General features: G+C 45.7%; 1 protein-coding gene across 3 annotated transcripts in view; it reads right to left on the minus strand.

Annotated features, from left to right (window-relative positions):
• skap1 (src kinase associated phosphoprotein 1) overlaps positions 1-16,715 on the minus strand; it is a 161,109-nt gene that overhangs the window by 25,127 nt on the left and 119,267 nt on the right. For 2 of the 3 annotated variants that reach the window (XM_069185746.1, XM_069185749.1), the window contains 2 exons: positions 7,609-7,662; positions 417-526 (listed from right to left, as the gene is read on the minus strand). In XM_069185746.1, coding sequence (XP_069041847.1) covers positions 417-526; positions 7,609-7,662 — 164 coding nt within the window. The remainder of the gene's footprint in view (positions 1-416; positions 527-7,608; positions 7,663-16,715) is intronic. The other variant, XM_069185748.1, reaches the window with a different exon arrangement.

Here is a 16,715-nt window from a genome sequence, read left to right on the forward strand (position 1 = left end):
AATACCGAGTCGCTTATTAGGTCGAAATAAGGTTGCAAATCCCAACCTAATTTCGCACCACCCGTCACAGCTCTCAGCTTTTTGCAGCATCTCGCCAAGCAGAGAGGCCGACTGTGCATCAGGAAACGGCACTAGGTTCCTCGACTGCAGCTGGCACTTCAGTAAACGATTCAGTCCCGCACGACCCACAGAGAGGAAAGAGTGAACTTCGCTGACAGTTTTGCAGAAGAATTACTTCCAATAGGACCTCAAGCTCCTTTAGAATGGTACCTTGAGTCTCATGTGTAGCACAGAGCACAAGCAGGACTTGCTTGGGGTGATAAATGGTGAACTAACTAGGAATCGCGGTAACAAGCCCTTGACAATGTGGGACCGCATATCCTCTGGTCTGAGTGAGGCTGTTTCTGCGACCTGACCTTGCTGATGATGTAGATGAGGTCTCCTCTGTTGAAGGTCAGCTCGTCGGGCTCGTCCCCCTCGCAGTCCCACAGACACTGGTAGAAATTTGCATAGTCAACAGAACCTGCTGAGGACAGAAAGAGACCAAGAAAGAACCCAAAATTACAATGCGATCTGGAAAGCCGACAGAACTTCAAACAGTCCACAGTTTTGGTACCAGCTGAAGTTCACTAAAATCACACCGTCTCTGCAGAATGGTAGTGCTGATATAGGTCTAAAATGTGGTTCATTCCCACCCTTTGCATGTTTATTTTTTCTATGACAATCACCGGAACTGGAATTAATATATATAATAAGCGACACCATCCCCACGTTACAAACCACTGCTAGTACGTTAGCTATGCACGGCAGGAGACATCTACAGAAAGACAGCAGATTTTTGCCATCCCACCTCAGACAAGTGATTATAGAAATTTAACTTGATAAAAGCTGGCCGTGGTCTGCCATGGCAAAAAAAGCAGAGCACTGAGCCGAAATCATGGTGAGGTATTAGAAGAAATAGCAAACCACAGAAAAGCAAAATCCCAACATAACCAGAACTACACATTTATACTAACGTGCAAATGTACTGCACTTGAGGGTTGAACAGCATCCACATTACTGACTAGCTCAGTAAAAACACGACTGTTTAACTGACAGAATAATTCATGTTCAAAAACGTGTATAAAGCACAGCCCTGCAAAGGTGTCGTATTCTCATTCTGTGCCTGCATTCCAGGCAAGGAAGGGCTTTTAAGCCACTGTAAGAAAAGAGCAGGCTGTTTGTATAAGCTCCTGCTTCGTGTTTCCATTTGAAATCTGCTGCCTGATCCCTTCATACGTGCTCTGTCAGCATGCACCTCGAAAACCTTTTAAATGGCTGTGAGATGGGGAAAGCAATCCAAAAAAAAGAAAGCACATCGTTTCAATTTAGCGCCAGCAAAAGCGGTCATGCAAGATTGAGTAGGTACATTGCTTTTGGAATTGAACTCCTCATTAGTAAATATTAAATATTTACACTTCAACACCACAGTGATCCAATGCATTTAAATAATAAATGCATTCACTAATTAATTTTCGGAAGCACTTGCATCAGACAGGAAATTATTGGATACGGCTTAATTAATTTTGCTCTAGTTTTATTAAAGGCAGGGCGTATCATTTCTACTTGTGGTTTCTTAAGTGAGACAGAGGCTCCAGGTTGTTTCTGCAACTGGAAAGGAAGTCAGGGAGATAGTGTGCATCACTTTCAGCACTGTGGAGAGAGATGCACTTCCACTGTAATGATTTTGGCAGCTGTTAGCGGTTTTGATACACAGGTTCCTTGCAGTTAAGTATTTGTTCTGACTGACAGAAAGCAGTAAAAGCAGAAATGAATTTGATTTCTGGTGGAAATCAAATTCAATCAGACACATCAGACACTTTGAACCATTCCATTCTGAATATATATTTTGCTTCCAGTATGTATCACCATCTATGTACATATTTTTAATTGGAATTAATCAATGACATTTCAAGTCTATCCATCTTTCTTTCATTGTCTGTATTTTCTCCCATTGACAGGCAATTCTCAACATGCCAGTATTTTTATTTTATCCCCCCAAAACTCTCAAACAGAAAAACTCTCACACACACACCCATCCTCTCCACACAGCACAGCACCGATATCACATTTCCATGAAGCCCTCATTTATCTTACATTAACTTCAACAGCTGACAGAAAGGCCATTAAGACATCAGTGATACGGCTGTTGAGGACAAAAAAAAAGCTTTCCTTCATTTTTCGAGAGAACATAATTCCAGCTGAGAGGGGATCTGTCAACTCTCTCTCCCTCCCACCTAATCTCTCTCCTGCTTCTTGCCTCTCCATTCTATACCAGTAAGGCTCTTCCACTGACACACCAGCCTCCCGCTGCGCTGCGCTGGTTTTGCTGGGAGCGACAGCTTCAGTCAAGATCACAGCCTCCCCCATCCTCTCTTTGTGACAAGATAACAACATTTGTAATCCATATATAATCAAAATGATAGAACGCATGATATCAATGATAACATGTTATATATAATAAAATGCAGTGTAATAATACGTGTCCTTACATCAACTTAATCCATGAATTTAATTTGTCACAAACACCCGGGGGGGCCGGATCCTGTCCCGGTAAACAACAGGCACAAAGTGGGGTTCACCCTGAACAGGAGGGACGCCAGTCCATCGCAGAGCAGACACAAACACACACACACGCAAATCAGGGCCAGATTTCCCAGAAGCTAATTAACCTACCAGTATGTCTCTGCACTGGGTGGAGGAAGCCCACGCGAAAAACCCGGGGAGAACGTGCAGACTCCACCCAGACCGCACCCCAAGAATCAAACCCAGGGCCCCAGCTCTGCGAGGCAGAAATGCTGGCCCCTGCGCCACCGTGCCGCCCAGCGTGATAACCACACCAAACACAATATGTTTCGCCATCAGAATGCTGGTGGTCAGACGAGCCAATGAGATGCTGCGGCACCCTGGGGCCCCTGCAGGCCTGCGGCCGGGCGCGTCCTCCAGGCCCAACGCATGTTCAGGTTTCTACATCATCTGAAAACTGAGCTTCCAAATGTGACAGAATGTGCAAGAGCATAAAACCCTTCATCTACAGACGCCGCTGGCACATTATTAATGATATTTACTGTAGCTTGGTACGGCGCCTATAGGTCTTCCAGTATTCTTTTTCATCTCTGCCGACACATCAGAGGACTGGAGAGCCGTATTGGTAAAACATACGCCATCACGAATCCAAACTCACGCCTGTTCCATAACATGTGAAAAACATGATTCTGAGTGGGGGAGTCCCGAGACACCGCTTTCTGATTTTGACTCATGTGGAAGCGTCTGCTGCTTGATGCGTTCAGTACATTTGACCAGGTGGGAAAAAGTAAGTTATTTGAGAACAGAATGAAAAGAAAATTACAAATTCCCTTGTTCTCCAGGTCCCGGAGTGCTGGGAGCAGAGACAGAAATTATATATGGATGTGCACTGAATGAGAAATATAAACCTTTTATGAAATACGTGGTTTAAATGCACAAATAGTAACTGTTCTTCAACAGCTTGACATACAAATCTTGCCTTTTCATATCTGATTTAATGACAAAAAAAATCCAACAGCATAGCGCGATAAACAACAACAGGATCTGACAGATGGCGATCTGCACTTTCTGATGAACTCTGCAGAGTAAATACCAATTCACGCAGTTTGTCCTGGGGGTGAGAGGATGGGGTAAGGTCACTTATTTTCTACTGCAACTGCCTCTATCCTTATCCTCGGATAAATTTCTCCTTAACCGAATGCTGAAGGCTTGTACGAAATATTAAGCTTTCACGTCAACTGCAGAGGTTATCGGTTATCGCTGGGTATTCTATCAAATGCATGTACGAACACTGACCTAATGAGGCATGCCACAGCACTATGATGAGCAAGATCATTTGTGTTTGCTGCGCAGAGTTCTTAGCACGCCAGCTCTTCTGTCGAGCTGCTAAATGCCTCTTTTTGCAGAGAAGAGAAAAAAGACACTGCAAGTGTGACAGTGAGAGACTACGGGTTCGGCAGAACACTTCTCACTCCTCTTGGAAACTGAGCGTCAGAAAGATCTTTCAGGCTTGCTGACTGCTGTGCACAGGTACTATGAAGTTAGGCTCTGGCATCAAGTCTGCAAAGGAAAGAGAATGCACTGTTCCAAACGGACTATAAATTTATGACTCAAGTCCAGATGAAAGCCAAACCACAGGATGAAAGAACTGAAGCCTTTCAACCTCTGACCCATCCGCAAGTTGCAAGTTACAGCCCAAAGCAGGAGAGAGTTTATCTGCTTGCCAGAGAGAGTGTTTTAGGGTTAGGGATGCTTCTTCCTGCCATGGGATCTGTAATATGTGACTGGAATGTGGATCTCATGTGGCCTGTGTGAGGTTGCTTTCTGCAAGATTAAGTTCCAACATGCAGCTGTTACCATCAAAGTGACAATAACAATTAGGTTTAGAAGATCTTTTGAGATTGAGGAGGTTAGACTGCATGTGAGGAATAATTTGGTAGACTTTCTTAGCTCTGGGGCAATATGAGTGGGATGATTCTTAAACTGACAGGATGAAAGAACTGAAGCCTTTCAGAAAATTGAAGTCTTGCACAGATAATACAAGCATTCAAAATCCTCAAGGGCATTAATAAAGCCAAGACAGTGCACTATGTGTATGAGCAATTTAAACACAGAGTAGGCGGCTTTTCTTTACCTAAAGGGTTGTGGGAGTAGGGAACAAGTTGCCCAGCCTTGTAGTTGCAGCAACTATTTTGGCTTCCTTCAAGAAATGACTGTACGAAGTCCTTGGATCAATAAGCTATACCTACCAAATGTGCCAGATTGGCCTGCTCTCGTTTGTAACTTTTTTGCACTTAAACATTTTTTTTTAATCAAACATACGGACAAAGTTGTCTTTAGGTCTTGATCACTAGGATATAAGCAAGACTCACCATTTGCTCTGTGAAAGTCTCTTGTGTATTTAGCAGTGACAGCTAAACACAGACCCAGCTTGACAGAATACATTCTCTGAGATATTTATGATCATAATATAAAAAAGGCAGACGCTACAGCAGTTTGGGTATAAATACTAGAAATGAAAATGCCACACTTGGATAAAAAATTATTCAATAAACACCTACAAAAAACATTTTTTTTCTGTGCTCTTATTGAGAAAAAAATCTTAAAAAGTCGGAGAATTTAGCCCTCCATTTTTCCATGCACTCTAGGCGTTACTTAAATGACGGTCTCTCCCTCCCATCCTAAATAGCAGAAGAAAGGCCTGTACCCTGGAAATAAGGTTCACATGATATCCTGATTACCAGAGACACATCTATCCTTCCGTACAGCATTTTACAGTCTGAGAAACAAGACAAAGTCAGCCCTCCAGGTTTACACAGACTTTTAAAGGCCGCTCTGTTCTTTAAGTGGACATGAAGTGTCTGGACGGGATTAACTGTGCTCTCTGCAAACGCAGGAAGGCAGGGGTGTGGGGGGCAGGCCTTCAGGAAGTGACCTCTGTGCACATGGGAGCTCGGTATTGACCCACTAACACTTTTACGGAACCCAGGAGGGTGGTTCGGAGCTCGCCAGGAAGGGACTGTACATTTCCCGTACTGTTAAATAATAACAACAACATCAATAATAAAAATAAAAATCCTTGTTAAGAGTTTGACTTTCCCCGAGAGTGCTCAATATCAAGGAAATATACCAAAAAAAATGAAGCCGATTCTGGAGTATTATGTTTTGTAGGGACAAGCCAACTGTTTTTAAACTAAAACAAAGTAATGATGACTGTACTATTAACTCATTACATGCAAAACAGGACCATGCATACAGAACTAAACTCTCATCCACAGCAAGGTGGGTTGTAAGATTGATTTGACACAATGCAGGTGCAGTTTTCAATCATTCTGCTGGCTCCAATAGCCTCTTTAGGTGGTCCAACACAACCAATAAAGACCTCACAGCTCACATGTTGTGTGGTTCCTAATATGGGTTACAACGTAGCTGTGCATCTGGGGGAAAGGACATGACCTACAGTGTATGTGACTGGCTCTTCTGTGGAACTAGGTGGGAATGGAGGATACTGAGGGAGGATCTTGAAGCCCCTGTTGAAAAACTTAAGCCCTCTGCTTAAAGCTTGCAGCTGCTTCAGCCCGGCCATCCTTACTCCGACAAAGGCATTCCTAAACATATCCCAAGCCCCCGAGCCTTGGAGGAGTCCCAGAGACCCCTCCTGGATACTGGGCCTGTGCCGTGGGCTGCGACAGCCCTGCCAAGCCAAGGCAGAATAACAGATTGCCATCTCTTCCCCGGCTGCTCCACCTGCTCACCCCTCCCTGGGCTGCACTTCCCCCTCCCTGCTCTCCCCTCCAAGCTGGACGCTGGCGTTTCCTCTCTCTGGCTCGAGAGCAGGGGACCTGTTTCCTGCCTCGTGTGTCCCCTGCCGCCCCCCCCCTCCACCCCACGCCCCGCTCAGGGAGCAGGAGAGGGAGACCGAGTGGGCACGGGCGATAAGAGCAGGGATCCTGTCCACGTTTCCGACTTCCTACCTCAGCCCTCTGGCCGGCCCGGACAGGCAGGACAAACTAGTGAGAGCAGCCCCATCTCTGGCAGCCTGACAGCAGGAGCTGCGCAGCAGTGCACAGCACAGGGCTGCACTGCCAAGGTCCTGCTCACACCACAGCCCCACCAAGCACATCTGCATGGCTAACAATTGAGGTTGGGCGGCAGGGTCACCTCTCCAGCGCCCGGGGAGGGAAAGACACAGGGCGAACGCTCTCAAGGTCTGGCGCGCACAGCTCCGGACGAGGGAGAAAGCAGCCCTGCTGCCCGAGCAACTCAAACGCTCTTGCGTTTATTTAGCTGTGAAACAGAAAGATTTTTGAATATCGCCTGGCAAAGCACTGGTTAACCCGCCGAAGCGGTTTTTTTTTTTTAAACGATTAAGCATATCACAAGTCAGAAGTCTTACCCTCCATTTCACACGAGAAAGCCTTGCAATATTTGCTTAGCGTTTTTTAATGCAAGCATTCGATGTTTAATAAAATTCTGCACTTCAGAGGTATATTGGCATCACAAGGCAGGAAATCACAATTACGCAACTTAAACTGCTCAGATATTGACACCTGAATAAATGTAAAATTACTGTAACTTGAACAATCCATTTGAATGTGACCTGTTATCCAATCCCACCAGTAATTACACTGATTACAACAAGCTGCACAATTGATTTAATCAGTTAATAGATCAAATCCCTTTATTTAACTAGGTAAGAAAGAGAGCAAAGGAAAATAAAATTAATTTACTGGGGGCCTCGCTCTGCAGCAACACAAGCTCCCACTGAAAGACTCACTGCAATCAAAAGCACCACAGAAGAAATGCACGCCGAACACGCCTAAAGCAACTGATTGATTGAGCTTCTTAGACACAAATAAATTGCACGTTTCTCTCAGGTCCCACAGAAGAGCCATGGAGGTCAAAGTGAGCGCTGGTGAAATGCAGCTGCCATAAATCAGCCAGTGTGGGAAGAGGGTGCCAAGCTGGTCTCAGGCGGCCCGCTCCACTGCCCCAGCTGTGCCTGGGTCTGGACGGGGCTCGACCGGCGTGGAGATCTCTTACCCGCCTTCTGTCTCTTCTCAGCGCCTTCCTCGGCCAGTGCAGGAAAGTCATCCTCTGGAGAAACACAAAGTGCGAAATGACCATGAATAAATAATGTATTCTAAAAAGACGCAGGAGCGGATTATAAACGACTTAAACAGGCTACTACGTCACAAACAGGGTCAGCTGTAACGTGCAGTATGGGGGGCAAATATGGACTACGAAACCAAACTGTTTCAACTTAATTTATCGCAACAAAGCGTCTCCTTCTCCTTTTGCTTATGGGAATTGTGCGTCTGTCTGCACGGAGAAGATCTCACTAGACGGGCACCAGGCACATGAGGAGGAGGGAAGAGACAGAGGCCGGCGAGCGAAGACCACAGCAACATAGTGCCAGGCCACCAGAGGCCATGATGGATTAAGGCTTCTCTTTTTATCTAATTTCACTTATCATTTTCTGTGTTTAACATATTAACTTAAGAGCAATTTCACATACAGTTAGGTTTATTACCTCACAAATCACAGAGGTAAATTGGGATGGATTGTGGGTGGGAAGGTCAGGGAGGAACCAGGCGCCAATGAGAGAGCGAGCAGGGAATCGGATTCACAGGCCCCCAGAACTGATGGATTCCCTGCTGCCTTCTGACACGTTTCAATACCGCCTGATTGATTCTGAACTGATCACCGGGACAGTCGTGCAGGCAGTAAAAATAGCACTGTCATTGAAGTCATAAAGTCCTAGACTTTTTTTTTAGCCCATTTCGCCTCTTAGAAATCTACATGATTTAATTATGGTTCAATTTGCTGAGACTGTGCTACATAATTACATGCACAAGGTTCCAGAACCCCAGAGAATTGTGTCTTATGTGGCACACTGACATGCTGCTCGTCTGCTTTTTTTTCTTACTAGGGAAATTCTACTTTGGCTTTTTGTGCTGAAGTGACTGCTGACTATAAGGAAAGCAACAGAGGGAAAACAAGACTTTCTGAAGCTTGAAAGTTGGTATCCTTTCACACAAACCAGGGAACTGTCTGAACAAACCGTGGCACAACCAAACCTCAAAGACCACTTCTCAGGTCACCAAAAAAAAAGTCTAAAGTTTCATTTAAAGAAGTTTTATTCCAAAACGCGCTGTTGAGGTTCGACTCCAATCCTACGTGTCCACTGTTGGGGGTAAGAAATGCTCTCGGAAGGACGATGGACCGGCTGGTCATCAGCGAGCCGCCGGCACGAAGCTCTGTGAGCTCGTCTGGGTGAGACGCTGCTGGGCTGAAGCTGGTTTTAAACCCAGCCTTACTTTCCCTCTCCTAATAGCCTGCTGCTGTTCTCCGCGTGCAGCTCTGATTTCATATTCCATTCGAATCAATTGAAATCGGCTCAGGGAGCCTGGGGTGGACTTCCCAAATTCAATCTGAGTGGAGCTGGCCTGAGGTGTCGTCGCCAGTCCCCCCCCACCAACCTCCAGGGACGAAACCTTAAACAACAGATCTTTCCTAAATAAATCAACGTTTATTCTGCAGCATGGCCACTGAGCAGCTCCAATGGTATTACCATTGATTTTTAAATATATTAGCAAAAGTGGCAGCATGTTTCCATTGAGGGGGGGAATTTAAATCTGCTGATTTAAAAGAAATAACAAGGGACAGTACATGGTTTCTTTTCCTTTCTTCTTTTGATTTTTTTAAAATATTGCACTCGCTCCGAATTATCTCTGAGGATGCTATCTGATCAAAGTAAACCATCCCCCAGAAAAACGTTCAAAGGGGAAATATGGACATTCGGTTTGTATTCTTATTCATATATCTAGTAGAGACAAAAGGAGTGTGGAGGCAATCAGAGATAGGGTCCATAGAGAATTTGTTTCTAACAAAACATGATTGTTGCTATTGAACACTGCCCCTGGAGATCCTGTTTTTTAAATTCTTTTTCATCTTTAATCCTTTTTAACGTAGCTCTGAAGATGAGCAATTAAGCGTCTTTCTGAGCCGCACAGGAAAGCTCATTTGTTGATGCACTAAAGTATAAGTGCCTATTTTTCTGTGAAGAGGTAAGAGATTCATGTGTGTAAAGCTGTCAGAGAGGTCTGGGTGTATTATTCTTTTTTAAGTATGAAGAACAAGTGCAGAGAGACAGCGGGAGTTTGCTGTTTGCACAATAGAACAGATCTTGTTTATATACAGTGTGGGCAATTTGCTTTATTGATTGGTCACTAATTAGTTCAAAATTAAAAGACAAAAACATTCACATAAAGCAAACACAAACGCACTGCACTATATTATAAGGCACATGCTTTACAGAATTGATTTTCTGTAATTTCTTAATGACCTTAACAAACAGTGAGGGTCTTAACTCTTCACACAGAGGAAAGAGAAATTAAACGTGTCTAAATCTGATAGCAATGTATTGGACAGTTCTTTCTATACACACTCTTCTGCTCCATCCACAAATATCTCCAACACATTTTCTCATAATACTCTCCATCTCCCTGGGTCAGGCTGGATCTTTCACCTTTCGAACATGAACTCCAAATAAAAAGGAGTGCTTGATCCCAATCTAACTGAGAAACCCCAAAGCTCATTGGTAAGGAGTTTTCTCACTTTTACTTGTGTATTAAATGTAAAAAAGATTGTGAAAATCCACAAAACAAAATGCCAAAAATCAAAGAAAAAAGAAAAGAAAGAGGCTCAAGGATATATATAAGATAAGATCAGATCACTTTATTGGTCATATACAATTTCTTGTATTAGGAATTTGTGTTTTCGCATACCCCAGCTTGCTCTCCATGAGACACACAGACAGGGAGAGAGGCTGGGGGTCAGAGCGCAGGGTCAGCCGTTTATACAGCACCCCTGGAGCAGTTGGGGTTGAGGGCCTTGCTCAGGGGCCCAACGGAGTAGGATTCCTCTGCCGCTGCGGGATACGAACCGGCAACCTTACAGCCACAGGCGCAGATCCCAAACCACAGAACTACCGCTCTGCCCCTAACCAAACATATGGTTGGTAAAAGACCTATCCTTACTGCTTGCATTCTAAGGATAGACTTTGAACAACCAGCTCAGATTCGCAGGCCGGCAGACAGACAGAGAGGAAGGCACGCAGGACTATTTTCCATTCCAAGAAGGGCCTGAGGGGGAGCAGCTAACTGCACTCTGCTGACCAGGAGACAGGTGTCGGCAGCGCTGCTGCTGCCTCCAGAGAGCGCAGAACAGGAGGGCACACAAGATCCTCTTGCAGCCCGATCCGAAGACCTTCAAGATCAAGAACAACGAAAAGGTTCCGTCTACCTGCTTTGGCCTTGTACTTTGCAGAAGACCTTTGTTCTGCGTTTATTTTTTCTCTTAAAATCCACCATCTCTCCATTATTCAATATTACTTCTGCATATTCCCCAAAGAAGGACATGTGTGAGTCCGAACAGTGGAAAGACGTACAGGTATAGGCTTTGAACATTGTGACATCCATCTGCCATTACTGAATTTCTATTGACGATACACTAAATGAGCATTCGCTAAATGTATCACTTTTACCTTAGTTCTAACTGATTTTCCTCAGATGGGTAAAAGTCTTGGGCAGCATGATGGCATGACAATTGATATGTTTGTTACAATGGGTGGCAGGGTGGCACAGTGGTTAGCACATAGCTATGGCGCCGAGTTCAATTCCTGGGCTGCTACAGTATCTGCATGGAGCTTGAATGTTCTCTCTGTGATCGCGTCAGTTTTCTCCGGGTGCTCCGGTTTCCTTCCCAAGTCCAAAAACAAGCTGGCAGATGAACTGGCTTGTATAAAATTCACCCTGCTGTGCCTGTCTGTGTCTGTGTGTACTCTGCGCAGGGCAGGCATCCTGTCCAGGGTGTGTCCCACCTTGCACCCAGTGCGTCCTGGGATAGGCTACAGGCCACCCAGCCCTTAAATAGGATAAGTGGTAACTGATGGCGATGGGTGATACTCAGGCTTTCACTAATACTGACTTTGTGAATTTCACATCATCCTGACAGGTGGGCCTTTTGGATGACCTTACATATCCCATCCGGGGCACGCTGGTTCAAGGGCATCTTGCAAGAAACAATACCACTTAAAGAAAATGCAGGGTGGCACAGCCGGCTTGCAGAAGCAGGTCCCAGCTTGCGCAGGTTCAGAGCCAGCCAGCCCCGGTCCGGCCCGCGCTGCCCCAGTGCCCTCACTTGGGGAGGCAGATGGGTGACTCCAATTACTGGTGTGGCACCCAGCGGTCTCGATGCTGACAGCGATACCCCACAACTCCGGGCCCGAGCATCCATCCTCCCGCTGTCAGCATTCCGATAAAACCACCCTGGCGCAATCCGATACTTCCGAGAGGACACGGCCTGCTGATACCACCCCTTTCCCGACACTCGCATCAGTCCCCTGCGCCATGATGTAGCAGAATCCCGCCGTCCCTCCCGAGCGCTGAAGTCGTGCGGTCCTCTTCACGGCGCACACACACGGACACACGGATGTACAGAACAAGAAATGTCAGCCGTTTCTTCCCCAGTAGCCAACCCCCCACCCTCCACGCACACTCACAACTCACACAGCTCTGGCTCTGCGGCGCTTTTTTCTTTTTACTTTCTGCTAAACTTTCAAAGTCACTTTAAGATGTAAACTGCTTTAATGGAGATTTATAAGACTGTCATTTTTGTTTTCTCTGTGTGACGAGAAAAGAAAGTGTTGGGGCGATCGGTATAGTCTTGCACGGTTGCAGCATCTCACCGAGCACAGCACAGAGTGAAAACCTCGATCATTACCTCTGCACAGAAACAACGGTCATTAATTCCAATGCAACTGAACGCAATGAAATTTATACTAGAATTATTCTTTTCTTGACACCAACAAAACATGTCTAAATATCAGACTTTACATTCTGAGCACAAAAAAACAAAATCTAATAATCAGTTTAGTGCGTAGTTATCAGTTGAAATGAAAGCTACGGAGTAAAAGCAGCAGGTGTGTGATGTTGCCAATTCCTGATCTGTAACCTTGTGAAAAAAAATCTGCTATCGGATTAAAACATTTTAGGCTTCTGAAAACCCTAAAACAGTACAACACAGGCTTTTAAAAGCATCCCAGAATAACCCATTATCTCTTTATCATTGAATGTTCTTTGATGCTAAAAAATAATAGTGTGATGTTGTAGATTGCTTTATCTCAGGCCATAATGGAGCCTGAAAATTTAATTTATCAGACAAGGAGCTGCATTTTTTAGAATTCAGAACCCCACCAACATGGTGGACATTAGTTTTCTCTAGGGCCAGAAACCAAGGAATACAAGTAACAGCAACGCTCTAAATTTCTGCTTTCATTTTCAAATCTCAACAGCTGTCTTAGTCCACCTAAAAAAGCAGGAATCCGGGAGACTGCACCCAGGCCCTTCAGGAACCAGCAGCTGCAACGGCCTTGCCCTCTGGCGCGTCCCTCTCTGCAAGGCCTGGGCCTGGGCCTGTCCCGATCCCGCCTGCAGAGCTGGAGGGCATCACGGCATGGACGTTTTCCCCACAGTACAAGTGTCCAGCGTTTCCTACAGCTTCTCCGCAGTCACAGCAGTCCCGTGAGCTGGCACAGGGCACGGGGGGGACGGCCTGCATGGCGCAGCGGAGCCCGGAGTGGAGCTCGGAGGGCGGGGTCACACACTGGCGCAGCAGCGGCAGGCAGCTCTCTGCGCTAATGTGCAACAGCGCTCGGAATGACCCCAGCGGGGTTTCAGTTGCTCTTTTACAGGAATCCCTGGCCACACCGGAGATAAGAGTTACTGTCTCTGACCCAGATTTATGACTGCTAATGGAAAACAATTGCCCACTTCTGATTTTTTTTTTTTTTACTTTTCGTTTCTCTGGTTTTAATGGATTACCGCTGGACAGGACGCTCAAAGGTACACAAGAAGGCGAATTCATTTTGTTGCCGACTGCCAAATAATCAAACAAAAAAATAATAAAGTCAGGCTAAAAAAAAAAGAAACACTTGCAGGAACTGTCGCTGCTTGTGGAGAGAAGTCGAGACTGGATTTTGTCAATCATTTAAAAAAAAAAGAGCTGAATACAATATTTCCGAAAGTGATTGCAAGAAAAGGCACGACACTGCACTGCTACAGAAATGGAGGGAGTGTCTGCGGCTCAAGCCATGACTGCAGGGAGAATGACCAGCCAGAGCCTGCTGTCCGGCTGTCCAGACTCAGGCACGTCCTAGAGCAATGGCCCCTCCGTCACACCGGTGGAGGCATTAGTGCCTGCCAGCACACCCTTCTAAAAGGAGGTTTCGCTAGATATTTTCACGCACTCTTCTGGACTTCCGAGACTTCCAAGAACACGCATGATCCAGCTTCAAGAACAGACATCCACAAACCGCGGCCGTTTCTAAGAATATCAGCACTCAGGTAGCTAAAGAGCGCCTCTCAATGCCTCTTGCCAGAGAGAGCATGCCAACGCAAGTTTTAAAATCTCTCCCTGTTCAATCAGACCTTGTGCACAACCTGCCGGATATAACACTCCTGATCCGGCCTCATCCTTTGAGCTACATGGGGCCTCTGAACTTAACACTTATGGGGGAAGAACTTCAACGCCAAATGTGAAACAGTTCTGAAAGCAGTGATTTCGAAAACAACCTAAAAGGAATAAAAATGATTCACTAAATAGAAATGCGATTTCTATTTAAACTATTTCCCTATTAAAGTATTTCAAATGGGCTACAGCCTAATCAAGGGTATTGCTCCACCTTCCAGACCGCCTGGGCACAGCTGAACAAGCCCCCCGGTGGGGCCGAGAGCCGCACCCCCCAGGGCTGAAGGACAGCCAGGGCCTGTGTGCAGGGAGCGGGCATCCCGACGAACCCCTCCGAGATGAGAGAGAGGGGGGCGAGACCAAGGGAAATCAGAGCTTGAATTGTTTCGATAGAGCAATTTGATTCAATTTTCCACTCAATAAAATTACCCATCAATGCTCGTGGCGTCTGCAGACCAGACTCCCTCATTTTCAGATTCCACTCTTAATTGAACGAGTTTATGTACTTGTCTTATGGAAATTGGAAAAATTTATCACCTGGAAAATGTTATTTTTTCCTTGGCTGTAGATGTTTTTAAAACTTCATTAAAATGATGAGCGACTATGAAATTAATTTGTTAACATTTGCATAATAGAAAAACTGTTCCACTTTGGAGGAGGTGAGGTGAATTATGACACACTGGCATCCTGCTGTCTGAGAGGATTCTTCTAAAAACCCCTCACTATTACAGGTGAAGCTCCCTGTGTGGCAGCAGTTCTGTCGTTAGAGAAATGGTAGCTCTGCAGACTGGAAGTCAGATCTCTGTTCAGGTCTCCAATAAAGAGGATAACTCGATTTCGCTGGCCCTAGAATTGCAATGATCCGACTGATTGTTCGCAAGGCGGGTTCATGTGGCAGGTCCCTCCAAGTAATCCCTTGCTAATCTGTTCAAGAATACCCAAGTATGATTCAGTAAGATGTGTTGGGTGAACTTTATACCTGGCAAATTCTTGCATTAGAGCGGACGAGTCACCCTTACAAATCAGATGTTTTTAGGGTAACCAAGCCAATCACCATCTGCCATAACACGGCCATACAGGTCATCACAAGAATGATGACATCATTTTGTCAATTATGACATCATTCGTTCAATTTTACTGGTCACTGGAGCTTCATTGACCCAACGATTATCAGCCGAGAAACTGTCCCATGAGCTTTTCATGATGAATAGCAAACAGTGATGCAGCACTCAGATTTGTATGCTAGCTCCGTAGCACATTTACGTACAGTCACAGACCTGTGTGCCTCACTCTCTTAGGGCTCTTCCAGACAGCAGATGGACCAGCAAGTCAAAGATGGCCATATTGTGAGTCATGGGTGGGTGCAAGGAACAAGATACCATGCCATCTCTTGCAGTAGACACCTTGGGTTTATAAGACACGAAACAGGTGTTTGATATCCTTGGGGTAACAAGACAGCAGCAACTAAAATGAGCAGAATGAGCCAACAGGCCTCCTCTTACTTGTGGACTTTCTTAGTTCTTAGATTTTCTGACTTCAGTGATGTTGGGTCACACAGCTGGAATCTGCAACCACGTCACCTCACTGACAGCCATCACCAGGCCAGGCTTGAACAAAGCCTCATCTCTTCATTTCCAAGGGTGCTTCGGTTTGCACGAGCAGAAGAGGACTAACACGGTTTCCTCACATTGGACATGCTCCCTGAGATGCTGAGAACTACTGTTAACTTTTAATCTCCCCCCCAGGTGGAATAGCAACCATTAGGGCCTGAGCTGTACAACTCAAGAAGGGCATAAATCTTCCTGCTGAACACTTAGGGGGTTAAGTAATAGTTTAATGGTGAAAAACCTTCTGTAAGAAAGGAAGGGAAAAAAATTAAGACAAATGTCCTGCCAGCAAGGTAGTTATTAAAACTAGCTCACACTTTCCCTGGCACTCCCCAGCTGTCTGTGTTGAGTGACTTAAGTGTTCAGAAGCACTGCAGCTGCGGTGGGGAGCTGCCTGTGAGCTCACAGCCACCTGTCAGCCACAACAGGATTGAGCCTCCTCACCAACTGCATTTGCTCAAATATTTATACGCTGCAAGCAGAGACAAGCAGCTCTAAACTCACACAGGACAGCAATCAAATTAAAGTAAATTCTCCCTTCAGGCGAGATAGGGAAAAACTTTTAGTTTTCTAAGTGTGCTTTCCAAGAAATGTATGGAAAAAAATCAATCCCCTGTAGTACTTAAAATTTACTTTTGCATTAACACCCGAGTAGCTATGTCCTGTCTAACGCCTACTGTATATTGTTCCTGTGTGTGGGTTGGAGAGCTGGTCACCCACTTGCCCTGTGTTCAACAGACAGCGTCTGTGTCAGACCCTGCCCTTGCTTCATTGCAGCCATGCCACTATCAACGCAGAGGTCCGAGCCAGAGCAGCACCAAGAGCCTGTGGTGATCTTATGCGCGTCTTTGTACAGCTGACCTGCTCAGACACCCCTGAGGCTCCTGTCAGAGCAGGACTTGCAGCAGTCGAAGGACTGGGAGAGACTGGAACCGACTTCACAGCCTTGGTCAGGAGGCGTGGATCCGCAGGGCGGGGGCTGCACGCTGCACGCTGGGCGGAGCGGAGCGA

This window comes from Lepisosteus oculatus, chromosome 28 (assembly GCF_040954835.1).
Source record: "Lepisosteus oculatus isolate fLepOcu1 chromosome 28, fLepOcu1.hap2, whole genome shotgun sequence".
Lineage (NCBI taxonomy): Eukaryota > Metazoa > Chordata > Actinopteri > Semionotiformes > Lepisosteidae > Lepisosteus > Lepisosteus oculatus.